This window comes from Monodelphis domestica, chromosome 5, assembly GCF_027887165.1.
Source record: "Monodelphis domestica isolate mMonDom1 chromosome 5, mMonDom1.pri, whole genome shotgun sequence".
NCBI classification, from domain to species: domain Eukaryota; kingdom Metazoa; phylum Chordata; class Mammalia; order Didelphimorphia; family Didelphidae; genus Monodelphis; species Monodelphis domestica.
Window position 1 is genome coordinate 300,533,929 of NC_077231.1, and position 27,236 is coordinate 300,561,164.

General features: G+C 44.7%; 1 protein-coding gene across 3 annotated transcripts; it reads right to left on the reverse strand.

Annotated features, from left to right (window-relative positions):
• Window positions 1-18,260: 18,260 nt before the first annotated feature.
• Window positions 18,261-26,370, reverse strand: EOMES (eomesodermin). Of its 3 annotated transcripts, none has more exons than XM_056800374.1 (7): window positions 26,163-26,370; window positions 24,509-26,064; window positions 22,872-23,026; window positions 21,754-21,875; window positions 21,122-21,280; window positions 20,925-20,986; window positions 18,261-20,127 (listed from the first exon to the last, which is right to left on the reverse strand). In XM_056800374.1, exons 2-7 carry the CDS (start codon window positions 25,429-25,431, stop codon window positions 19,449-19,451), a joined length of 2,100 nt encoding a protein of 699 aa, XP_056656352.1. In that variant the 5' UTR covers window positions 25,432-26,064; window positions 26,163-26,370; the 3' UTR covers window positions 18,261-19,448. The 3 variants fall into 3 exon arrangements, with proteins under 3 accessions (XP_056656352.1, XP_056656350.1, XP_056656349.1); XM_056800372.1 differs by having other exon boundaries at window positions 18,261-20,184; window positions 26,163-26,369; XM_056800371.1 differs by having other exon boundaries at window positions 18,261-20,184; window positions 24,509-26,369.
• Between the last annotated feature and the right edge of the window lie 866 nt (window positions 26,371-27,236).

The window sequence follows — 27,236 nt, forward strand, 5'->3', positions numbered from 1 at the left end:
TTCCCTGGTGACCAATTAATTTAGATTTTAAGTCACAACTATAAAATTATCTTTACATTAAGTGACTTGTCTAACACTGCACAGCTAGCCAATGTCAGAGGTGGGAACTGAACCCAGGTCTTCCTGACTCCAAATTTAGCAATTATTTATTATAATATACTGATTTCCCCCTCAAATTCTTTTACTGATTTTCCTTCTACTTCTATTTGAATCTTATTTTTTTCTCCACTCCCAGGAGCAAACTGGGGAAAGTTAATCATGTGGTCCAACTTTTCAGGTCAACTTTGTTTTTCCCATGAGATATTTCATAGTTTCTTCGATTTTTTCATTCATTTTACTTTGTTTTATTATTTCTTAATACATAGAGAGACACGAAGAAGAAATGTTTTTTAAAAATGCTAAAATTAAAGAATAAATAAAAATCTTGCTTTCACGAATGGGCTACTTTGAATGACTTTAAATTCTTCTGTCTTTGACACATAGATATTTGGTTTACAATTAATCCAGTTGCAAAGGTGATAATGAAGGCTGAAAACCTCATTGTATATTAGCACACAGTAGGCATAGGTTTTTTCATATGACTCTTGGATGCACACATGTCTTGAATCTTCTGAAGGCAGGATGGTCCAAAGCAGGACAGCATAAAGACATAATAATGATGGTGAGAGCTCACAAGAGGGTATGCTGTGATGGATGGCCCTAAGTAGAAATTGTGTGTTCTGGGGAGTAGAGGGAAATACTAGACAATTAGGGCCAGATTTCATGTGGCAAATAAGAATAACTCCTGGCTCTGGAGTCAGGACACCTGAATTCAAACCCCAATCCTGATGTTTATTAGTTTCATGACAAGTTTTTTCAACTCTAATAGGTTCTACCTCTTTCACAAGGCTATTGTGAAGAAAGAGCTTTGTAAAGTTTCATAAAATCCTTCTGTTAGTCATCTGAGATCTCAAAAGCTAGACAGAGCCTTTTAGATTTGATGATCTGAGAAACTGGGAGATATTGAATGTTTTTGAGAGAGGGAAGGAGCATGATGGATAGAATGAGAATTTAATAGAGATTTGTTGGGCAGCCAAATAGAGTCACGTGAAGAATTAAAGGTCATTAAGCAAATTGCAGTAAGTGGATATAATGGGATACATCTGTGCCATAAGAAACGGTGAGGAAGATGAATTCAGAAAAGCACAGGAAGACATATGAACAGATGCAAAGTAATGTAAGTAGAATTGGGATAAATCAACATTTACAATGACTGCTATTTAACATAAAAAACCCCAATAACAATAACAACAAACGGCACACTGTGTAAAGATAATGAATAATCCATTTTAGTCCCTAAAATAGAAGGAGAAAATACACCTCCCCACCTTCTCTAAAGAGTGGAGGGCCATAGGTGTCAGGCACTGGTATACTATCAGACTCAGCTGATCTGGTGGTTTTACTGACATGATTATTTCATTTTCTTTCTTTTTATTCTTTATTGTGTTGTTCACTAGTGCTTGACTCTTCATGACCCCATGGACAGTAACTATTCATGGGGTTCTCTTGGCAAAGGGACTGGAGTGGTTTGCTATTTCCTTTCTCACTTCTTTATGTTGGACAATCAGAGATTAAGTGACATGCCCAGGGTCATACAGCTAGGACTCATTGGAGATCAGATTTGAATTCAGGTCTTCTTGACTCTAGGGGAATGACTTTCTAGATGGGGTAATAGAAGGAATCTTATGGAACTGGTGGAAGTAATGAAAATTGATCCATAAAATTTTTAATAATCAGAGCTCTTACAAGCTTTCTTCAAAATCTTTTGAGTATTTTATTTTTATATCTCCTTCATTTTCAAAGATCTCCTGCCCACCCAGCAAAAGCCATCTACTGTAACAAAACATTTAAAAGAAGTTTACATATTTACTTTCAAAAGTTTAGTGAGTAAAATAAAAAATAAGTCCCAGATATTTTATCAGCATTTCCATGGAAGGCCAAGGACAAAATCATGTAAGATTTAAACCTCAACTAGGGACAAATCTCCACAGATCTGGGTGTCTTCTCAGGAAGGTGGGGCATTGTTCATGGCCTGTTTGGAGGTTCTATGGAACTCTTTCTGGGACTCCTTTTCCACAGGGAACCCTGACCAGACCACAGGAAATGAGCAGAAGCCCCTTGAGGGCAGCGACTATTTCCTTTGGGTCATTTCCTCCCCAGCCCCTGTCACGGTACCTGGTAACTACTCTGACTGCTTCTTGGCTTGATGAAAAGACAGGTGCTAGCCTCCCACCTTTCACACCAGCAGAGGTGAGAGGTTTCTCATTTCCTTTTTCCCAGGAAGGAGATTTGGGGTCCCCCCTCCCTGAGCTCCTCAGGAATAGCAAAATTGATAGATTTCTTTGCTCTAGCTGTTATAGGTAGGACAAAGACTAGAGGAAGGCACCCAGCTGCTGGCTCTCTAATAACAAAAAGGCAGGATTGGGTGACCATCCACAGCTGAGGGAGTGAATTCCTGAAAACCAGGAAGAAAGAAAGCACAAACGCAGATGTCTTTGCTTCAGACAAACCCACCTCTGGGTTGGAAATCTTCCTAGCTTTCTCCCCAGGCATTACCTGCATGCACAAACAGGTGAAAAAGATTTAAAGAAAGAGAGAAACTAGGGCTGACTTCAACTTCAACTACCTGCAGCCATGAAAATGGCCAGTCACTGCCCCTCAACAGCCCATCTCTTCCCTACATTGCCAATTAGATTCACCTGTTTGTTTTTCTTCCCAGACTCCCATATGTGTACAACAGTGGGCATCCATCACTTGGAGCATGTGTGGGGAAGGGGCCAGTACCATCACCAGCACGGATTCAGTGTCCTCTGAGGACTAGCTCTACCCTTAGTAGGCACTTAATACATGTTCATTTAGGGCCAGCTAGGTGGTTAAGAACAGAGTTCAAGTCTGTCTTCAGTTATTAGCTGTGTGACCCTAGGCAAGTCATTTCATCTGTCTGCCTCAGTTTCCTCACCTGTAAAATGGGAATAATAATAATAGCACAAACCCCCTTTGGGTGGTTGTGAGGATCAAATGAGAAAATAATCATAAAGCACTTGGAAAACTATCTGGTGCATAATAAGTGCTATATAAATGTTAGTTATAATTAGTGTTATTGCTGTATTATTATTATCTAATTAATGTACATCACTAGAAGTGAGCCAGCCCCTGGTCAAAATGGGTCCAGATCCTCCTACAAGAAAAACAACTTCCAAGAGTTAGGACCAAACTCTAGATCTGGGAAGGGACCTCAGAAACCAACTAGATCAACTTCATCTTTTGATAGCTGAGGAAACAAGAGGTTAAGTGACTTACCCAAGGTCACAAAGATAGTAAGAATCAGAGTTTGGGTTGGCATACCAGTCCTCCTCCTCTGGGTTGTTAAATTTAATCTGTGGTTGGACTCTGAATATTTATATAGGTGGTCACCAGGGATTTAATTTCTAAATCCCAAAATGAATTACTAAAGTAAATGGAATTTATGGTAGTTTATGTTCAATAGAGGGAAGATATTAAAGAATGAGGGGGGGGAGAGAAAACTCGGACTTCCTCTGAGCTAGGTAGAAATACTAAGGCCCTAATCAGGGAAAAGAGTCTCAAGACAATGAGACTTTCTCAGAGGTGTAGGGTCACTAAGTCAGCCTTTCACTCACCAGTGGTGACCATCTAAATGGAAAGAGGTCTGGGTGTCTGTCTTCTGGTCACTCCTCAAGTGTCTGTCTTCCAGTCTCTCCTCCAAGTCAGAGAGCTCTTTGATCTCCTTGAATCAAATTTCTAATTGAATATATCTAAATTGAATATCTCCCTTATTCTGGCCTCTGATCTTCTTTTTAAAGATCTTTTTCTCTTGTGTCACCTCCCCTAAATTTCACATCTACCAATCACAGCAGATGCTTTTCTCCAGGACTACCCACTCTTTAGTTCACACCTTCTTTGGTTAGATTATACCTTTTTGGGTTACTTAACACCTTTTTTGGTTAGTTCACCTTTTGTAGTTACTTAACACCTTTTTGTGGTTAAAATGGGTAGATCTACTTAAAATACTGAGTTTCCTTTTGGGGATTAAAATCTAAAAATAGATTGTGGATTACAATTTAACCATCACAATAGAGGAAGAGCTAAGTATCTTCATTGTTACAATCAGGAGATAGCTAAATCCAGTCTTCACAGGGTGATTTTGACCGAACCATTCCAACATAGACAAACATGAGCAAGCTTATCCCAACACAGGAATCTCAAACTCAGGATCCTAAATCTCCATACCCATAGGATTGCTGAGGGGAAGGCCCCTCAAAATTGACATGCAATTCTTAAACCCATTGTTTTGACCCATATTTAATCTAACAAAGCAGTAAAGAGAAAGATTTAGAGAGCTTTTGAGGCCTAGAAGGGTTTTACAAACCTAAATTAAATATATGAACTTAAAACCATTGCTTTAGCATGCTTCTTTGCCCCATTTTAAAAGTTGCCAACCTATTTTAGTCATAACCAGATGGAGGTTATTTATTGCTATGTTTAATAGCATAAGACAGTGATGACAAACCTTTTAGAGGGGCAGGTGATGTAAAATATGACCTCAGGTGCCTATGGAGAGGGAGAAGGGAGTCCCATATCCCTCTGGTTTTCTAGTAATGAACTCTGGTGAACTCTGAGCTAAGACAAAGGTGTGCATGCCAACAGAGAGAGCTCTGAGTGCCCCCTCTGGCACCTGTGTCATAGGTTTACCACCATGGGCATAAGACATTATCTCATATTTACAAAAAATGTTTTAGAGATAATCACAATGGCTAACATTTAATTAGTGCTTTAAGATTTGTAAAGTACTTTCTCAGTACTATCTCATTTTGTCCTTAATACAACCTTGGAGTTGGGCGCTATTTTAATACATTTTACAGATTGGTAAACTGAGGCCACCAGAGGTTAAGTGACTTGTCTGGAGACAAAAATCTAGTGAGTATCTGATTCCCAAGAATGGACAAACCTGATAATGTTCATTATTGATCCAAATCATACACTGAGAACTGAAAAGGTTGATAACAGTCATCTACTTTCATTCTCTCATTTTGCCATTGTAAATGCCAAAATTGTAAGGATAATTTTAGTGTTCTAACTTAAAATCTAAATAAGTGGTAGCCATGGGAAATTCCCAAATATGAAAAATACCCAAGTCAGCTGGGGATTTATGGAGATTTTAATTAATATAAATGAAGGAATTAAGGGAAGGAGAGACAGAGACAGACAGACAGACAGACAGACAGACAGACAGAGAATTAATTTAAACTGCTCTGGCTCAGGATGAGCCAAGCAGTAGTTAAAGGCCTTGGCCAAAGTGGCCTCCCTGAGCCTAAGGGAAAGAGGAGTCAGTCTTATAACTCACCACAAGACTGTCTCCAAGCTGGGTTCCAGTCCTCCACTGAAAAGTATTTCCTGAACTGAGTTCAGAATCCAACTCCACAGACTGAACTGAATTCAATTCTGCCTTTCATTGCCTGAACTGACTTCTTCTTTTAAAGAAATTTTCTTTTATGTCACCTCCCCTAAATTTTCATGTCTACCAATCACAGTAGATGCTTTTTTCCAGGACTGACCATTCTTAGTTCTCATTTTCTTTGGTCCTTACTTTCTCTGGTTAGATTATATCTTCTGAGTACTCCACACCTCTTTGTTAAGTTTTCCTTTTGTAAGTTACTTGACCTTTGTGTGATTAATTTAACTTTTACAGGTACTTAACATCTTTTTGTATTAAATCTAAAAATAGACCTATCTTAAGGTTCTAGCTTTACTATAAGGTATGAGTTAGGGACTTTCATTGTTCAATCAGGAGTTTACAACTATATCTTCCCCTAAAGCACTGTCTGAGTAGAGTGGAGTAATTTCCAAGTTCACACCATTGAGAAAATGAAAGACCAGAGAAGTTAAGCAATTTGCCCAAAGTAAAACAGTGACCCTGAGAAAATTCAAATTCAGGTATCTCACAGTCTAAAGAAAAGCTGATGAAGAGAAGTGACCTACTAGGGGTGGTAGTCAGAAGGTAGAAAATCTGATTGACATGCCATAAGGATTTCCTATTTGTTTTTTGTCACCCCTCAGAATTTTAGAATACTTAGGAAACAAGGAACCTATGTACAGGTTTGTAAAAATCTCTGAGCTAGTGCAAATTCTGAGTTCTCTAACACACATGCATGTTTAACATTCATCCCTGATATTTTCTGCTGGAAGAATTTATGTCCTGGAAAATCATTTACATTAAAGAAGTTCTGAAAGCTTGAGATTAAACCAAGTTTAAAATATTAATATTATTTCATACTTATGCAATGCTTTATATTTTACAAAGACCTTTCCTCAAAACTACCCTGTGTGGTAAGTAATGCACATATCTTTCCCTTCGTTTGTTTGTTCGTTCATTCATTCCTTCCTTCTTTTAGAAATTATTTTTCAAAAAGATTATATGTATTTGCCATTCCCATGTCAACAGAGTATACCTGTACCTCAAAGCTGTTTTAATTCCCCCCAAGTGATTATTAACAATATATTTCCTCTTTTGAAAAAAAAATTTCTATTCCCATCTCTTGGCCATTTATTCTTGGTGTACTCACCAAGCTGCTTCCTAGATGTCATGGATCTAGCTGATTCTATTATTAAAACAAAAAGAATCAAACTGTGAGTTCTGGAAGGAAAGGATTACTGCTGCTTATCCATTTTTGTTAACACCTTGCATAGTGTCTTGAAAAATACTTTTCTGCTCAAAGATATTTCTGAGTAAAAAAAAGCCAAAATTGGAATGATTATCATATTTATCTGTCTACCTGCTTTTGTCTTTATCTATCTGTTGTCTTTATTTACTCCTGTCTTTATTGCTGTCTACTTCTGCCTTAATCTGTTTACTTCAGTCTTTCTCTCTTTATCTATCTATCTATCTATCTATCTATCTATCTATCTATCTGTCTGTCTGTCTGTCTGTCTGTCTGTCTGTCTGTCTGTCTGTCTGTCTGTCCATCTATCTATCTATCTATCTATCTATCTATCTATCTATCTATCTATCTATCTATCTACCTATCTGTCTGTCTGTCTGTCTGTCTGTCTGTCTGTCTGTCTATCTATCTATCTATCTGTCCATCTGTCCATCTATCTGTCCACCTGTCCACCTATCTATCTATCTATCTATCTATCTATCTATCTATCTATCTATCTATCTATCTGTCCATCTGTCTGTCTGTCCATCCGTCCTTCCATCTATCTATCTATCTATCTATCTATCTATCTATCTATCTATCTATCTATCTATCTATCTATCTATCTGATATGAAGAGGCTATAGTGACTAATTTGAAGAGTTATAAACCTTGCTCCCCCCACCTCACCTTTTTCCTTCATCCGTTAAGCTTCTCGTTGATTGGGAAACTCCAAGTGGTCAACAGAAAGAATATCTGTAGGCCTGTGACCTGCTGAGTCTTGAAATATTGGATGCCTCTAGCTCCTTTAGGTCTCTGACTATGAATGAAGTACTAAAACCTTTTTCTGAGAGTCCCAGGGAAAGGCCTGGGCTTGATTTCATCAGCTCATGACTTCTCCCTTTTTCTTGTGTTATCTACCCCCCTAGAAGGGAAAGCGATCTGGGAGGCTGAGCTGAGATTTCCTCTTCCAGATTAGGATTTAATTGTATTCTGGGGTGAGTGTCTTCTGGGTGCACTCTGGCTTTCTTTCAGATAAGCATTTCATCAATATGATTAGAATCTCATCCTTCAGTCTGGTCTATTTACACAATCCGTTGTGACAGTTCCGAGCAGAGGAATCCCTAAAGGAAATAGGAGATACCAACCTATCATTTTATTCAAATCATAGCCGTACTCAAAGATTTCAGCTGAATAATATTCCGCTGTGGAATGAGGACACATGTTCTCGTCTCTTTCCAATCCCATCTGCCTGTATCCATGCACATGTGCATATTTTGTCCAGTACTGATGGACTCCCTATTCAGAAGTCTTAGGTATTTGCAGGGGTCCAGACACTAGATTTATGAGATTGGTACGTATACTTTAAAAAAAGGGAGGGCCGACAATTTGGATCTGGGAAAGTGGCTTAAAATTGTGATTCAAAAAGAAAATGAAATATCACTGCATCATAGGATCATAGATCTAGAGCCGGAAAGGAATTTGGGAACCATTGCATCTAAATCTCTCATTTTACAGAAACTGAGAAAACTGAAGCACAGAGAAGTTAAAAACTTAACGTCCCAACTGTGTGACCCTGGGCAAGTCACTTGACCCCCATTGCCTAGCTCTTACCACACTTCTGCCTTGGAACCAATACATAGTATTGATTCCAAGATGGAAGGTAAGGGTTCAAAAAAACAAAACAAAACAAAAAACTTGACAGACATCTCAAAGCTAACAAATGTTTGAATTCAGATTTGAACTCAGGTTTTTTTCTTCTAATTTTAAGTCTAGTCTTCATCCATCATCACCTAAACTGCTTTTAGAGTTTTGATTCTTATACTCAAAGATGATGACAGAACAACTGAGACATTCCTTGCTTACATATGGAAACCTCGAGATAGTTAGCCCAAGTTCAAAGAACTTTGTGGGATGGTATCCTATCAAAACACAAACTCAAGAGCCCCCATCAGCGTGTTTCTTTTATCTCTAATCAGTCATGGGACATAATGCATTCGAAGCTAGTGAATTAATAGAATGGCAAGAACAATAACATTTAAATAATGCTTTAAAATTTGCCAAGCTATTTATATGCACTTATTTATATGCACTTAATTGTCAGAACAACCCTTTGAGGTAGGCACTGCTGAATACTTGACAGGTGAGATACTGACACTCTGAAGGTTTATGTGACTTGTCCAAAGTTCCACAGCCAGTAAATGTCAGAAATGACTTTTGAACCTGCATCTCTGCTCTCTAGTTGACTCATCAGTGGATCTAAATGCTGGTGACTACTTCTGCCTTTATGAATACATACCTTCAGGTGACAACACATTGGAACTCAAATGTTGGGGTGTATGCTCCCCTGGAAGAAGGAAGCTGGCACACATAAAGGAGCCAGAGATTCAGCAAATTATTAATTGTGTCCTGCTTTGTTTTGAAGGGAAATTTTTAGGTACAGGAAGAAGTCTGAAATGGATTATTGCTCATTGTTTTCTAGCCCATTCTCAAATAACTGCCAAAATGATTTTTCTTAAGCACTGATCATTTTTCTAATCCTGAAATTCTTTATGGCCTTCATGGCAAAATATAAACTCTTTTGCTTACTTTTAAGATCCTGACATAATGTAGCTTCACCTATCATTCCGCATTGGACAGTATGTTGATTCAACTAAACTAGCTTGATCTCTGCTTCTCCCACTTGATACTACATCTCCAGGTCCAGCTCTTTTACTGGCTGCCCCTCCTGCCCTCCATGGTGGAATTCACTCTTTTACTTCTGCTTCACATAGTGCCTCTCTTCTTTTCAGACTTATTCAAAGGATCACTTTCTCTATGAAGCCTCACTTCCCTAAAAAACCAAAACCACAACTGTTTTTAATTGAATACTCTGATGACCAAATGCTTCCATTAGTGTTATTGTGCGAATGTTTTGGGTTTGTTTTGGTACTTTATAATGTTAAAAAGCTGCCTGGAGGCATGGAGAAGTTCCCTGTCCAGGATTGCATAGACAGTTAATCAACAAGTCAATCAATAATCACTTAGCAACTACCTACTAGGTGCCAGGCACTATGCTGAGTAATATATCACAGGTAGAATTTGGATCTATGTCTTACTGATCATATGGCTGGAACCATTGTTTGGGGGGGGTAGGGTGAAATAGGGGAAGTAACTAAACATTTATATAGCACCTACTATGTGTTAGTCACTGAACTAAGTTATTTGATCCTTAAGATAATCTTTTGAAGTAGGTCCTATTATTAGCCTCATTTTATATTTGAGAGAAACCACATCACTAGTTCCCTCCACCAGATGAGATTACTTCTGGAGTTCCTCAATTAAGCCACAGATGCTGAAAACAGGATACAAGATCATGTCTGATCATGCTATGGAGTCCCATTGAAAAGGATAGTCAGTATAGGACTGAGAGAATACCACTATATTGCCCATAATAGGCACTACTGAATGTAGAGAGGGACAGTGCAGTCCAATGGAAAGAGCTATTGGAATGAAGTCTCTCCTCTCCTCCTTGTGTCTTGGTCAATTCACTTCACTTCATCAGGCTTTGATTCTTTCATCTAGATTCTAGATTCTAGAGCATGAGATTGTTGGGCCATATATATGGTCTTGGAGGTGGCTTCCAAGTCTAGATATGCTATGGTAGTATAGTAGATAAAGAGTTTGACTTGGAATCAGGAAGATCTGAATTCAAATCTTCCCTCAGACATTTACTAGCTCTGTGTCCCTGGAAAGTCACTTAACTTCTCTGTTCCTGCTTCCTTATCTCTAAAATGGGGATAATAACAGTACATATCTCACAGGAAATACATGACAAATCTGAAGGCTATATAAATGCTAGCATGAAGATCCTGGTGGTCAGAAACCATCTTTAGAAGTCCACCTACACTGTAGATAGCTCTTGTTTTTATACGTGGATAGAATGTTAATAATAATATAATTTTAATGTTAGCATTATTTTAATAATAATGATTTGATAATTTAAAATTTAACAAAAAGTTTTCTGACATTTTGTAATCTATGTTCTCCCACCCGTCCCAAGAAGGTAGGTAATATAATATAGGCAATACACTATTATAGAATACATATCTCCATGTTCATCATGTTGTGAAACAAGATACATATTGCTTACACCAGAGAAAAAGTCTTGGAGGAAATAAAGTGAAGTAGGATATGTTTCAGTCTTCATTTGGACTCTCTCCCTTTGTTCCTCCTGTGGTGGTGGGTATCCTGTTTCATCATGGATCCTTGCCTTGTTGATAATAGTTGATGATTATCCATTATTGTTACTTACACTGAATACACTTTGTATATACTTAGTTATTTACATGTTGTCTCCTCCATTAGAATCCAAGCTCCTTGGGTGCAGGGGCCATATTGGCTCTATTTGCATCCCCAGTGTTAACTGGCACATGGTAATAAGAAATGCTGTGGACTGGCTGCCTTTAGGAGCTCTGTGGATTGTACTCCTCCACACATTCCCATAAATACTCTTAATATGCTCCCACTTCATATCTATCAACAATCGTAAAACTAATTGATTGTCAGGTTTGTTACTTGTTTTTAAATCCTTATTTTCTGTCTCAGTAGCAACTCTAAAAGAGAAGGACAAGGGCTAGGCAAATGGGCTAAGTGACTTGCTCATCACCCATCTAGGAAAGATTTTGATGCTTCCATTCTCCATCTAGTGGTGAGTCTTTACTAGACCACTCTGCTGTATACCACAAGAGTTTTTCTATCAGAACAGCCTTGGGAATAAAAGAGTAGCAAGGCTCTTCCTCTTCTTTTTTTTTAAACCCTTACCTTCCATCTTAGAAGCAATATTGGGTATTGGTTCTGAGGCAGAAGAGCTGTGAGGGCTAGGCAATGGGGTGAAGTGACTTGCCTAGGGTCACACAGCTATTAAGTGTCTGAGACCAGATTTGAACCCAAGACCTCCATTTTCTGGGCCTGACTCTCAATCCACTGAGCAACCCAGCTGCCCCCAAAGGCAGGTTTTCTGACTGCCAATTGTAAGGATAATTTTAGTGTTGTGACCTAAACTATATTTAATTATTGGTTGCCATGGGATATCCCAAATAATAAAATACCCAAGTCAGCTGGAAATTATAGGGATTTTAATTAATAAAGATAGAAGGAATTAAGGAGAGAGAGACAGAGAGAGAGACAGAGAGAGAGAGAGAGAGAGAGAGAGAGAGAGAGAGAGAGAGAGAGAGAGAGTTAATTTAAACTGCTCTGACTCAGGTTGAGCCAGGCACGAGTTCAAGGCTTTGGCCAAGGGGACTCCAATTAGAGTCAAGGGAAAGGGAGTCAGTTTTATCACTCGCCACGTGATGGTCTCAAGGAAGCTGTCTAAGGGAACTCCTCCAGGCTGAGTTCCAGGAAGTCACCAGCCAGATCCACCTCTCCAGGGAAAAAGAGTGAAGAAAGGAAGTGACACACCCTATATGGATGGTTTTACGTCACTTTCCCACATCTTACTGTACCAATGGTAGCTTAGCTTGACTTAGGACAAGCCAGGGGTCTGTCAGCTGTTTCTGCCCATGTCTATCAAAGGCCATCCTTCTAGATACTTAATCCTTAAGTATGGTTGCAGACATTCCTGACCTTTGTTAGACTAAGTAGGGTGGAGCAATGTAGAGTCCACAAGACATTCCTGATTCTGTTAGACCAAGTATTTCCATTGTTATAATGAGGAGGTAGCTAAATCAAATCTCCTAAAGTACGGTCTAAGTAGGGTGGAGTCATTTTAAAGTTCACACAATCCAGTGTCTGTTCTGGCTCACCACTTCTGCCTATACTCTCCATCCTCAAGGTGAGAACTATTTTCTTTAGAATGATAAATTCCCAGAGCTGGGAATTAATGTTTTTTTAAATGTATTTTGATTGTTTTGATTTGATTGATCACTATATTTCCCTATCTGTACACTTCATAATTTTGCGTGTTTGTCTTTGATAGATGGTGGTTGGGAAGATGGGAATTCTCCAATTCTTAAGAATCTGAGATTATCAGGATATGTAAAAGGTGAGGGAGGGACTTTGGGGATTTCCTGCAGAAAGACAAATTAATTGGTACCTGTCTGGAGAGGATGGAGATCACTGGAAGGTGGGGGTAACTGGAGAGGCTGATATCTCCAGCTCCAATGGTTTAGGGAACCAATAAGAAGGTCCTTCTCCTTATGCCCACTAGATGGCGAAGGATGCCCGCCTCAGCACCCCAGAAAGATGGGGAAGGAGGTTGGAAGAGCTGAAACTTGGGAAGGAAGACATAAAAGGCCTCTCCTGCAGGAGCTGTCAGGAGAGGAAAAGATATTCAAGAAGAGGATTCACAAAGTTCTTTCCATTTCCCCAGGCTTCAGACTTTTAGGGCATGGGGAGGGGAGAGGAAGAAGAAAGAAAATGGGATGGTGGGAGGGAGGACTTATAGGAGAGTAGAGTCATAAATCGAGCTGGATCTGGAAAATACCTCAGGGACCATCTAGCCCCTTTCCTTCCAATATTACATTTGGGGAAACCAAGGTCCAGAAAGATTAAGTGATTTGTCCCAGATCATACAGATAAGGAGAATTGGAGGGCAATTTCTTAAGCTTTGGATTCCAGCACCCTGAAATAAACTGGTTTTGTCACTGAATGGGGTGAGGATCAGAAGCCCCTGAAGATGTTTGCCCACTCTGCCCCCTAGGTCCTCTTCACCTTCACTCTGCCCCTAGAATCCCGAGGGCCCGGAGAAATGTTGGAGGGATGGGTTGTGGCTCTGGCTCCTCCCCGTGCCCTGGGAAAGGGAGAAGTACTCGGGGATGGCTGGATGGAGAAGATTCCGGGAGGGTTTTGCCAGGGAGATAGAAGGACAGACATTGAAGGGAAGAGGAGTGGGGGCGGGTGCAAAGCAGAGACCCAAAGGCCAGTGCGCAGTAAGGACCCCAAGACGGACTTTCTCCTGGGGTGAGAGAGGAGACGGGGTGTAGAAGGAATATTAGGGGGCTGCTGAAGGTCTTCTTCAAACTAGAAATGGACCAGAAATCAAAACAAACCCCAGACAGTTCGAGCATGTTCTCCAGAGCCAGTGATTACAGACATTCTAATGCCCCCCCCCCCTTTTAAAGGAAATGTCTCTTTCCCCGCCCCCTCCTCAGTGCGTTATAACCTCAGACCCTCACCGAGAGCGTGGGTACCCCGCAGGTAGAAGGGATCAACTTGGAAACCTAAGTACAGACTTGAGAAGTAAGAGGTGCCTTCAGGAGGAAGTCACCTGGCAGGAGGAGGGAGAGGAAGGAATTATTATGTAACTAAGAGCGTCCAGGGGCCAAATCAAGGCTTGTAGCCTCCTAGATTGCACCTTCGGCCAGCTCCTTTCCCATCCGAAGCCCCTGGACCGAGTGAACTTCCAGAGCAGAGTTCACGGCTACCTCCTTGTGGAGAAGCCGTTTTCACTTGGGCAACTGCGGGTCCAGCCTGGGCACGAGTACCCACTGTTCTCTCTGGTCGTCTTTGTTTAAGCCCTGAAAAGGGAGGGGAAGAGTTCAATTCCTTCCAAACTTAATCATTGTAATTGGAGACAAAATTCCGAAGATAATGTTGAGCTCTGCCAGAAGGGAGAGCAAATCTGTGTGTGTATAATATATATTTGTAAATTAACGGACAATACAAGGAGAACCGTGTAGTACATCACTCAAAGGTCCAGGGGGCTTGGACTGTTCCATTTTGTTTTGTTTTGCACCTCAGAATTGTTTGAAAGGCTTTGACATCATTTAAAGCTCTATTTCAATGTAAGAACTTCGGAGAGCTGGCCCCATACATAATGAATGCATCAAATAGACCCAAGGGACTCTGTGCGGGAGTGTATGTGTATGTGGGGTGTGTGTGCGTGTGAGAGAGAGGCAGAGACAGAGAGAGAGAGAGAGAGAGAGAGAGAGAGAGAGAGAGAGAGAGAGAGAGAGAGACAGACAGACAGACAGACAGACAGAGACAGAGACAGAGACAGAGAGAGAGACAGAGACAGAGAGAGACAGAGAGAGAGAGAGAGAGAGTCTAAAAAGAAATTTCTATCCACTTTTCCCACGCTGGGAGGAGAATAGATGCACCACTAGAGTCAGATGAGCTGCATTTCTAGCGTGTTTAATCAGTCTTAGCCACAACTGGAAACGTGACCAAAGGGAAAATGATCCCAAAGTCCCCAGACACAGGCTGCCGCTTTATTTTGCCCGGGTGAAAACTGTTGGAGTTAGAGCCTCGGGACTAGGACGCCAAATGCATGTCTATTGGGGCGGGGTGAAGAGGTGCCAGCCCCCCAATACACTTCGCTTTTAGCCAGCTTTCTGGCTTGGCTCAGGAACTGATTTCGTACAGGTAGTCTTGGCTAAAGTTCCCACTCTTCTTGCTTCCGGAAGCATCCCCGGATCCCCTAAGGGATGGGGGTCTTGGCGGGGAGGGAGCTTCCGTCCTGAATCCATCTTTTGTGTTCAGGTGCAGTCTGACCCCTGCAGACTTCCATGCAACCTGAAGCCTTAGTAATGACAGAGAATAGAAGTCATTACAAGAAGACCACGCGGCCCAGGTTAGGCTTATGGTGGCCTAGGATTGCTAGTAAAGCCCTTGGCTCCGGAGAATCGAAGCTCATCCTACACGTGGCTCTGGGTGGGAAACTTGGAAGCTTCGAGAACGCTATTGGGGAAAAGGGATGGAGGAATAAAGTTTTCCAGCAGGGGAAGCCTGCCTTTGGAAGGGCAAAGGAGGTCCGAGATCCGCGGGGACTGTGTGATTTGGTGCATTGGGCAGAGCAAGCTAAGGTGGTTTCATTTGGTGGAAGCGACAGCCTCACATTGGCTCCCCAAGAAGCTTCACGTTTCAGTGCCTCGCCTGACACGGGGGTTGTCACAGTCTGCGGCGCTGCTTTGGTGGGTCCCTCTCGTCTACCCAGGTCCTCATCGTTCTCTGCTTGGTCGTCCTTCTCCATCTGCGTACTCCAATCCACCTGAACTCCCCTTTCCTGGGGGCGGGGGGAGGAAATCGAGGAGACAGGAAGCGAAGAGAAGCCTGGCCAAATTCTGACCGCTCCCATCACTCCCCAAAGCGGACCTCCGCGTGGAAATATGTGTGTGCCGCGCCGAGCCACCGAGCCCGGGCAGGATGCGCGAGGCAATTACGGTGTCATTAAAAACGAAAAAGCACTGTTTTGCTCCGAGGTCACGTCCTCTGGCCCCTCCTGACGTCCCCTCCGTCAGCTTCACGGGTTGTGGTTGGACTCCGGAGGAAGGCAAAGCCAGGCTTCCCATCCTCAGCTCTCTGTCGGAGGCCAGGGGGGGACAGACTCGAGCAAACACAGTCGCAGCTGCGCTGCAACTTCTATCTGGTTTGGGGGAGGTAATGGTAGGGGGATGTAAACAATAGGAGTCATCCGGAGCCCTTGATCTTTATTTAAATATAGGCTTGTTTATCGGTGTCATCCTAGGAGGATTAATTAGATACATTTATTCACAATTTGGTGTCTGACACTCCATCTTAGGAATGCCTTATCATCACAAGGTGTTAATTGGGGCCACTCAGCCACTTACGTTTCTATTAAACAGTGTGAGGACTTTTCACAAGTCCCCGTTTCTTTTTTACTGTACAGTGCAAAAATATACTGGGACTTGAAATAGGCTCGAGTCGCATCGTGCCTCGTCGCTACTTTCCTCCGGTAATTGGCGTTTGACAGCCCGGGGAAGGAGGATGAAAGCTGGTAGCTCGCCTCAGATTCAGGGACAGCTCACTCACTTGGAGTGCGCGGGGGTCACTTGGGAAACTAGAAGCCCGGGTGTTTGGGAGCACGAAGAGGGCCTGTCCCGGGAGTTTGACTCCTTTAGTAGGGAAGAACTGGGAAGATCGGGATATAAAAATTAATTCAAAAGCAAATTCGCCCCCTCCCTGGCTTCTATTAAATGCGCGTCTTTTGGCCTCCCGCGTTTGGGGTGTATGTTTACGAAGACGAGATGTCTTTTAGTTACGTTTGGTTTCAGATTTGGGGTGAGCAAGGGCACTAGTGTAAACGCTTGGAGATCCAGCATTTTGACTGCATGGATTCTAGTCCTTAGAAGGGTCAAACAAGTATTTGAGAGAAGGGCGGGAGGGGTCGGGGCGTATTAGTGGAGGTGAGGGATTTGGCTGCTTTAATTCTGTGCGGGAAAGGCTGGGGCTGTTTGCACGGCCGTCTAGCCTAATCCTTTTAGCAGATGCAAGTCCCCGCGGCGCATTTAGCAAATCTCCGCTCCTGCCCTGAACTTCTACCCGCAGCCTGGGTCTAGAAATAACAAGGTTTTGAGAATAGGAAAGAACCTTTCTTCAGATAAGCCAAAGTGTCGGTCCAGACAGAGGATTGGGAAGGAAGGGGGGAGGGCAGTTCCTTTATCTCTTGATCTTTCCTTTTCTTCGATTCCCCGCCGAGCAGGAATTTGCCGGGGGTTGGGATCCGGCTCTGGAAAGATTTTGCTGGCGGGAGGTGGAGGAAAAATGGGAGCCGAGTTAAGGGACCCGAGCAAGATTTGGGGCTAATCCGTCCCCTGTTTGCCCAGCGCCAACCTCCAAGCTGCTAGCTGAAGCCTGGAAATTGACAGGAATTGGAAATTAACAAGGTCCGGAAATTAACCTGAGTTGGAAATTAACACAAAATATTGTGTTTGAGCCAGAGCCGAGGGGATCAGGTCCCAAAGCTTGACAGCCGGGTACCAGCTCTTTTCCTAGTTGTGGATGTGTGGAGGGTAACCCGTGCCTCTACCCAGGCAGTTAGTGGGCGGGGGGGGGGAATGGGAGGAGCGGAGTGGGGAGGTAGGAGCGGGGTTTGGGGGGTGTGTGTGGGGGAGACCGGGCGTTGAAGAAAGCTCTCCCAGGCCAGCGGCTTGACAAATTGCAGCAAAAAGCCGCAGGTGGGAGGGAGCTGGGGTAGCGAAAACCCATCTGAGTAAGCCCTACTCAGCCTGCGGCAAGGAACCGAGATATGCCTGGAGGGGGGGACAGGAACTTGTGGGTCTCTAAAAGGGTCAGGGCGTGGGGTTCCAGGATAGCCCACGTGGGCGGGTGCAAAGCATGCGCCTTGCTCGGCAATCCCCCCCCCCATCTGTTTTTTTTTTATTTAACCCCGCCCCCCAAGCCCAAGAGGGCAGAAACCAGGACTTTAAGGACTAATTGATTATAAATAGCTGGACGCAAGCCCAACAAACGGATCAGGGAGATGGATGAATATAGTCTGGGCTTCCTCTGATAAAATAGCCACGAAAGCCTCCGTGGCCCCTTCCTACAAAAGAGCCAAGTGCTGGGGGCTAACAGTTTTCACATGCTCAGACTTATCGTCCGTCCCCCACCCCCAATCACGGGAGCTGCACTGGGCCCCCGAAGAGCACAGCCCTGATCTTTGGAGTCCAAGGTCTTTGCCCTCCCAGCAGGAGCTGGACAGCATTATGACTCTTCCTTTCTCTTTGAGGAGAGGTAGAATGAGGACCACCACTTCCCAGAGAACCCCGTAAGCTCGATAGATCCTTGCCTCTGAAAAAATATTTTCATACATACATACATACAGAAGAAAGAGTCAGGTCCATTCCCCCTAATGCACCACATTTATTAAAAATGACCATGACTGTACATACAAAAACCAAGATCTCTAAAAAGCCTTCATGAGCTGGTGCACTGGCTTTGAAATCCACAGCATCACCAAGAAGGGGGAAAAATAGGTGAAATGGAAGTTTGATTGTTATTTTAAAACACATTTTTAAGTTAGTACAGGGGAGCTGAAAAATACACTCTTTCCTACCTACAAAGTAACCAGGTTGATTCTTTCCCCAAGTACTGAAAAGGGGGAAGGCCATCCAACCCCAATCTCCTCCCAAAATCCGGCCTCTTGTATTCTGAAAATCCCTTTCAAGGCCAAAGCACCAACTTTACATGATCTTAGCAGGACTCCTATGTAGACTATTTGTACAAGAAGATATTCCACAGTATTCTACAGTGTACCTAAACACACACAACTGTACACTTTTAATTCTATTTTTGGTGACCTCCTCCCCTCCCACAGGGCTCTTTTAATGCCAACCACAGAACAGGTTTAGCTTTTCTTAAGTGCAGCAGTCATGTGCTGAGGCAAACCTGGCCAGCTCTGGAAGCCTGAAAAAGAGAGAGGAAAGGCCTGTCCCTCTCCTGGGCACTGGCTCTCACCATCCTCAGGAAAAGCATATTAACAGCTCTGCATTGCCAAAGACCTCAGTTGAGTCATGAGGCCCACCTCTGGCTCTTCCAAAATTAGAAAGCCTTTGCCACACACTCTCTGCTCTTCTTTACTTAGAGACTTTGAACTCGAAATGAGGGCTGGCTGCAGCTTGGTTGCCAGCATCGATCCCCAAATCCCATCCTCAGAGGCCCCTCGGATACCTCCCTGAAGGTTTAGTGTCTCCAATAAATATGCCACGTGGTTAAACCCAGAACCTCGAGTATCCTTATAATGTCAGAGTTGTAGAAGCCATTAGCTGATCACACACACACAAAAACCAAAGCAAAAACAAACGAGATACTAGGTTGGTTCCCATTACCTGCAGCAATCAAAAAGCTTTGGCACCTTCTATAAAGAATTGCACCACACAGTATGCTTCTAGGTGGGAGGCAAGTCTTTTTGGCAACCTAGACAGGAACAAAACAAAACGAAAACCAACCAAACCGAACCCCAAGCACACGCACCAAGTCCACCTTGAAAAACTGGCCAATTTTACAGGAGGAAGGAAGAGACGGCTTCCTTTTACGGACTCGTGTAGAAGGCATAGTAGCCCATGCCTTTGGAAGTGTCTTTGCTATAATCTTCTCCATTTAGGTCCTCACACTTTATGGATGGGGAGTTTTCGTTGCTGGAGGTACTGGGAGAGAGCCTCCTTCTCTTGCAAGCACTAGTATACACCCCAGAATCATTGGAATCAAGAGACTTTATGGAAGGAGGGGTCTCTATCCAGGAAGAGCTAATTTCTTCTTTGACTTTCTCTTTGGAGAGCTGATCTTCAGAGAAACCAGGAGGGCTGGTCCTGGATGTCCATGGCAACCCAGCTGCCATCTTTCTCTGGTAAGAGCCTCGGCCCCCCCACCCTGCCATTGCAGGGAAGGAAGGGTCAGGGTAATAGCCCAGGGCATGGGACGTCTGGAGGGGCAGGGATTTAATGCTATAGGGCAGCAAGGTGCTAGAAGAGTACTCTGACTCATAGGAACTTATATCCAGTTTGTTGCCTCCAGGTTGCTGCACGGGAGTCACGAGCCACCTCTGGGGAGGGTTGGACACCTCTTCACTTTGCTGGGGGGAAAGGAGGCCATTGGTCTGTGGGACGGTTCTCTCGCTGTTATAATATCTTGCTTGAGGTAAAGTGTTGACGAAAGGCTCCGGAAAGAAGGACTGAACCCCGTAGCGGCCTCCCGGTACAATCTGATGGGATCTAGGAGAATCCGTGGGAGATGGAGTTAACCTGTCATTTTCGGAAGCGGTGTACATGCTACAACATAAAGAGAAACACTTAAAAAAAAACCCCAAACCCTACCATCGCTCCTGACCACTCCACTTCCCAGAACTGAAAAAAGGTTGGGGAGGGGGGAGGGGAGAGGGGGAAGGGAAGGAAGGTGTCCCGACGGTGCCTTTGAGAACTCCACGCTGGCAGCAGGGCGCTGGTGAGCTTCAGGTGGTCAACCGTCTATGTGTTTTGTCTCAACATTTCTTCTTTTGCATAAGCCTGGAGCCTTTTCCCTTCTGGTATGGATTATGATGCTCTAACAATTCTCTTGTGCACAGGGTGACCTCAAATTACCGTCCCTCCCTCTCTCTGGAGACTGTTCACTTATTTTAAGCCAATTTAGCTTTTTTTTTTTTTCAAGTATATCCATTTTCTAAAGCCTAAGGAAAGCAAGTAGCAGCCAACATAAAATACAGCAAAACACAATGAAACAAAAGGTAGCACCAAAGATTTTTCTTGGTAAATTATTCCTTTGGATGAAGGTGTTTGAATAAGTCACTCTCTTCTAATGGTGGGTAGAGCATTGCTAAGGAAGGAGCCCCAAATGAGGAGTTACAGAACCTGGCCTCAAATTCTGGCTCTGCTACTTACTCCCTGAGAGACCTTGGACAAGTCACCTTACATCCCTGAGGTAGTGGTAAAATGAGGGTTTGGGATGCTAAGGGACTTTTAGCTTGAAAGCTATGGTCCTATAACTATGCAAACATGAATAAAACTACACTTACGAGTCGTAGTTGTCCCTGAAACCTTTTGCAAATGGATTATGGTCAATCTTCAGCTGAGTGATCTAGAGAAGAGGAAAAAAATGACAACGGTTGAGTACTTTGTGTGTGTGTGTGTGTGTGTGTGTGTGTGTGTGTGTGTGTGTGTGTTGGCATTCACTGAGGGCTCACTTCTAAAGAGGCTCTTTGAGTTGACTCACATCAGTGTTCTGGTAAGCTGTCACAGCAATGAACTGGGTTTCAGAGAAAGTGAATGTCTGAGTCTTGGAGGAATCATTAAGGTCTTCCACACCGTCCTCTGTCACTTCAACAATGTGAAGCCGGGGCTGATATTTGTGAAGAGACTGCAGGACGATCATCTGGGAATGGGGAAAAGAGTAGCCACTTACAGAAAGGCATTTTAGAGATTCAAATAAAGTTAGTTGTTAAAGGCTATTAACTATGTCTTCCTCCTAAAACTACAGCCCAAACATTCCTTTTCTAAACCCATCAGGTTGTTAGAATAATACATTTCCCAGCACCAGAAGGTACTGGTTTCCGAAATGGTATTAGAGACAAAATTTGAGCTTTCCAGGGTGGCATGCTGGGAAGGTTTCTGTCCACCAGCAAATACTGTTCCCAATGTGCTATCCACAACAGTATCAACAAGTCAGTAAGAAGATATATAAGCTCGCTTGTTGGGTTTGGGGCAGGAAGTTGGAAGGAAAAAAAATTCACGTGGGTCATAACTTAGGACAGGCAGTTAGGCAAGAGCTCAAGATTCTTATTACAAAAAGTTTCTCCACTTCCGGACCCAGGACCCAAGTGTCTAGAAGACCCCAGGGCAGATTACCTGGGTATTGTTGTTGTTAGCGCCTTTGTTATTGGTAAGTTTCAGTTTCCCGAAGGAGATTTCCTGCCTCATCCAGTGAGAGCCAGTGTTGGGAGACTCCGGGTGAACATACATTTTGTTGCCTACAAAAGAAGGAATATTGAAGGAAACAAGTGAGGTATGACTCTCCTCTCCATGGCTCCTGGAGTTTCTGGGTGGGCCAATAGAGCTTGGATATGTAACAAATGTTTTGTACTCCTTAAAGGGCTATATAGGAAAAAAAAAAGACCACTTCCGACTACTCCACTTATTCTTCATTATGCCCAGAAATAGGGGCATTCTATCCTTTTGGAGCTGTTTTCAAATGTTCAACATACTGAAATGCCAAACTCAAACACAAATATGAAGTCTAACCCCCCCCCCCAAAAAAAATACTGGGTTACACTTGTGGATACCTCATTAGAGGTCAGCTTTTGGAGCGAAATGTTTGAAGAAGCTCTTACTTTTGAGGGGATGTTACATAAATATCTTGACTTTATCGCTTGGGTTGGTTTTATCATACTAAACTTGTCTTCCATTTTAAGCAGTTAAGACTCTTTTCTGGTTCCATTTTTGATTCTTAGATATCAATCAGCACTTGAAAGGAGTATGCTTGGTGTCTTTTGCCCCCCCCCCCCCCATTGGATGCACTGTTTAGCAACAAAAACCTTTTAACAGAAAGATCAAATCCACTCAAAAATAGAGTTTACTTTTTTTTTGTATATATTGAAAGCAATAAAGTTGACATAAAAAGCCTCCTTCTACTGTTCATAACACACAAAACTTTGGACCATCAGGCCTTGAGAGAAATCTTTGAAAGGAGATATACAATTATACAGTCATGTTGGAAAAAGAGTACAGGAATTGGAGTCAGAAGACTGGTCTGAATCTTGGCTCAGTGACTTTCTAGCTATGTGGCCTTGAATCTATCATTTCCCCTCTCTTGGTCTCACTGTCTTATCTATAAAATGAACTAGAGAACTACTCCAGGGTCCCATTCATTTCTAACATTCTGTGATTATAAGAAATTTGAATTATGTCAATCTACCCAGGAAATTTTATCTCCACCCCAGATTTACTTCCCCAGCCAATTTAATCACCCTGCATGTTGTTGTCAGCTTTGCCACACGTCACCCATTTGCCCCCCTGAAATCGCCAGTGGTTGGGGTCAGCCAGCACCACCTCCACAAACACGTTGTAGTGGGCTGTTGGGTTAAGTCCATTAATGTTGAAGCTTAGGAAAGGAAACATCCTCCTGTAGAGAAAGAAAAAAAAAAAAGATGAACTCTGATGAGAATGTTCCCACCAGGCTAGAGATCACAAAGACTCAGGGAGATTCACCCCCAAATTCTGGCCTTCCTCTTCCCAGGAGACAGGAAACGATCTAATTGGGACATGGGATAACAGGCAGGAAATGCCCGTTTGTATCCATGAATGTGTGCATAGGTGGGGGCAAGCAGGAAGGGAGAGGGCAGGATAATATAGGGAACCTATAAGATGTATTTGGGGGGGGAGAGATAAAAAGAAAAAAGGAAGAAAAAGAGAAAGAAAAAAGAGGGAGGAATGAAGGAAGAAAGAAAAAAGAAAGAGAAAGGAAGGAAGGAAACCAGGAAGGAAGAGAAAGAAAGAGAGAAGAGAAAAAGAAGAAAAAAAGAATTAAAAAAAAAAAACCGGGAAGGTTGATGTAGTAGCTGGAGCACTGAAGTTGTGTCAGGAAAACCTGGGTATCAATTGGCAAGAGACTTGGCTGCGGGGGATCATAGGTAATCCATTTCTCTGATCCTCACATTTTTAATCTGTAAAATGGAACGAACTCTATACTTGAAGTATTTATCTTTCCAGTTTAGCATGATAAAGTGCTTTTGCAAACCTTACGTATGGGAGTGCAAGCTATTCGTTATTAGTATTAGACTGAGGCAGAATTTTTGTTTCCTTGCTCAGCTAACTTCTTCACCTCTAGCAAGTCAAAATCCGGGAGTAGCATCTAAGGCCGTTTCCAAGATATCACTCGGAAGGGCTCAGAGGCCCTATTGACCAGTTAAGTCTTTGTACTTTCTGGCATCTTATAGGCAGGAGATCTTAGCTGGCCACCCGGTACAGACAAGGACGCAGTAGCTCTGGGATTTTTCGGGTGTGCCTGGGGTCACAGTGACTCAGGGCACTTTCGAGGGGATCTTTCTGTGCAACCTCCGACAAAATGGTCCTCACAGCAAGTAGACTTCCTGAGGCTGCACTAAGTCAACAGCCTCCTTCACCCAGCAAAGGGAGAGGACTAGCGAAAATCGTCGTATCCTTCGGATACCACTGGTGGAAAGAGAACTACCCATGGGGAAGGGCGGTGGGAGGGGGCAGTGGATCAGGGTTCCTAAGTCCCCTTCATCCTTGATTCCTTAAAAACTCCCCCTCTACTCCAGCCTCAGTGGGAATTTGAGGGGGGCGGGGGGAGGAATAAACTAACTCCTCGAGTCTTCCCTCTGCCCAGCCACCTGTCGGGGAAGTGGGATGGGAGCTGAGGCGAACGCCCACCCAGGTGCGAGCATCCTAGGGATGGAAGTCTGGGAAGGGGATGAAGTTGGGAAGACACAGGACTCCAGCACAGAACTCTTTACATCTCTCCTGCCTACCAAGCCAACCACAACAAAAGGGTGAGGGTCGTCCCCCCGTCCCTCCGTCCTCCCATCCCCACCCCACCCCCCACTCCAAGAAACTTCGCGGATATCCTGGGCACTCAACTCACCTGCCCTGCTTAGTAATAATCATTTCCGTCTGATGCCGGTGAAACTTGAGCCACAGGGGACGATTACAGAGGTAGACCTGGGCACGCAGCCCGGTGGCAGGCACTCCAAGACCGCCCAGGCCGCCGCAGGAGCCCGACGCCGTGGCAGCCCCCGGATAGGGGCCATAGAGAGCACCAGGACCACTCTGTGCGTATTGATAGCCGCCAGGCCCGCCACCGCCGCCGGGGCCGCTACCGGGACCGCCCGGGCCGCCAGGGCCGAACTGCGCCCTGCCGGGAGAACACACTGCGGCCGAGAAGCCTCCGGGGGGCAGCATGGAGCCGTAGGGGTACCGCGCGCCGTTGGGGGCCGGGTACACGGAGCCGTGCTGGGCCGCCGCGGCTGCCGCCGCCGCCGCCGGGTAGGGGAAGAGGGAGCAGGGCGCGGCCAGCTCGGCGCCCTGCGGCGGCCCGGGCGACTGCAGGTAGTAGCGGTCCGGGCTCAGGCTGTCCATGGGATAGCGTGCAGCGGCTGCCGCTGCCGCTGCTGCCGCTGCCGCTGCTGCCGCCGCTGCTGCCGCGGCTGAAGGCAGCTCTTCGTCGCCGCACGGAGAGCCTTTGCGGCCGTCCGGGACGCCCGGCTTGGCCACTGAGGCGCCGCTGGAAAAAGTGTCCTCGGCGTCGCTCAGCATGCCCGGGGGGGCGGCCCCGCCGCTGGACGAGGCGGGCTCCCGCGCAGCTTCGCACGCGAGCCCGGTCCGGAACTTTTTCTGCCCTTTGTCCAAGTCCAGCCTCTGTGCTGGGGAGCCGGACCCGTGATGGGAGCCGCCGCCGCCACCACCACTACTGCCTCCGCTTGCGCTTGCACTCGCGCTCTCCAGAGGGTAAAAGTGAGCGCTGGGCAAGTGGACAGCGCTCGCCAAGAGCGGCTCTCCCAACTGCATTCTCTGCCCAGACGCTGAAGGCCACTCGACGCTTGGGCTTTTCTCTCAGCCTCCAGGAGCCTTGCCGAGACAGGAGAGAAGGCAGCGCCCTCTTCCGAGAGGACTGGCAGCTCCCCCCTTCCTACCTCCTGCCCCTTAGACCTACTAGCCTCCGGTCGCAGGCTTCACCCCGCACCTTTTCCTCAGGAAATAATCGAAGCAGCGAGTGCCAACTGCGGAAGCCCTTTCCCTCCTCGGCCCTATCCTAAAGAAGGCTGGCCACGGGCAGCGACAACCTCGAGTCCCCGAGGAAGCGCCCAGTTTGCTCCCCCCACCTGCCCGCCGCCCCTGCTCTCCTCCCTCACTGCTATCTTCCTGCGAAAGTTGGCTCGAGAGCCAACTAGAAGCAAGCCGGCCGGCCGCCACCAACAACTTTATATAGGCGAGCCTGGGGAGGGGCTTCGCTTTCCGGCATCTCTCCCCCCCGCCCCCTCTCCCTGATAAAGGCCGGCCCTATTGGCTGCTTTAATCTGACACTAATTTAATTAGACGTTTACTAATTGGAACAAGTCACCTGTGACTTTCTTTTTCTTTTCTTCCATCTCTTAGAAACCAGCTCCTGTGGCGAGAATCGGCCCGGAGTTTTCTTTCTCGCTTAGGTTGGGGGGGGGGAGGTGGACAAGGAAGGAAAGGATGAGGTTCAAAGGCTCGAGCGAGCGAGAGAGCGAGGTTCGAGAGAGGCTTGCACCTACCTAGGGATGGGGGACTGGTGGTCCATTTTAAGGAACTGCTCCCGCATGGGTGATCCTTCGGAGCGCATCCTGATATGGATTCAAGGGAATACGGAGAGGCCGTGGCCTCCTAGGGCTTTACACTAAGGAGACCAAGGTGAAGGGGAAAGCTGTCTGACTCCACAAAGAGGAGGAGACAAATCTTGGCTGCAGCAGCGAAAGGATAAAGGGGTAGGACAGAAAGGACGAGAAATGATCTCGAGTGAAAAACGGCTGTGGGAGCAAACTCTCCAGGTTGCTAACAACTTTCACAGGAAAACATTGATTCTGGCCGAAAAGTGCAGGGTCAAGCTGTTTTTTTTTTCTTTTTCTGGGCGTGCAGGGGGGAAAGGCCTCCCCACAGTTCGATCTAGTAGGATTTCTCTCCTCTCTTATACCTAATTCAGCTTCTCTTTCTCCCTGAGCCCAAGCGCTTTTACCCTGTTCTCAGACGAAGTGTGTAAAGGACTCAAGGGGAAGAGATCTTTCTTACGGGTTTCGGGAATCACTCTGAGAGAGAGTGCGGAGGTAACTCCATCATCTTGCCCATTTTCTCCTCCCCTGTATAAGCTTTGGGCACCCGGATCAGCTTCGAATGCATCAATGTGCATTTAGGACGGATTTTCACACACTCCCATTCCTTTAAGTTGCTTTGGTCAAATGACAGACTAAAGGACTGAAAAATAGCAGTTTCTCCACCACCATTCCTGGGCTGTCCAGGAAATTGTTTTTATTAAATAAATAAATAAACGAATAAATAAACAAATAAATAGAAAACCAACCTTCTCCCCTCAAAGCAATCTACTCTTAAACCCTAAGCGCTCAGCTCAGGCTTTCATGGATTCCATATTCTCTTCTCGCCCCTCCCCAACCTTAAACCCCTCGCAGCTCATCTTAAATTGGGCCTTGCATCGTTAAACAATTATTCCCCGTTAGCAGAGGCGTTAAGATCCCCCTCCCGCCTCTCTTCTGCAGTTAAATCCAGAAGGTAGGATAATTAGTGCATTAATCAGCTTGCTATTGAATTAAGCCCTTTGCCCCAGCTGCCTGACTCTC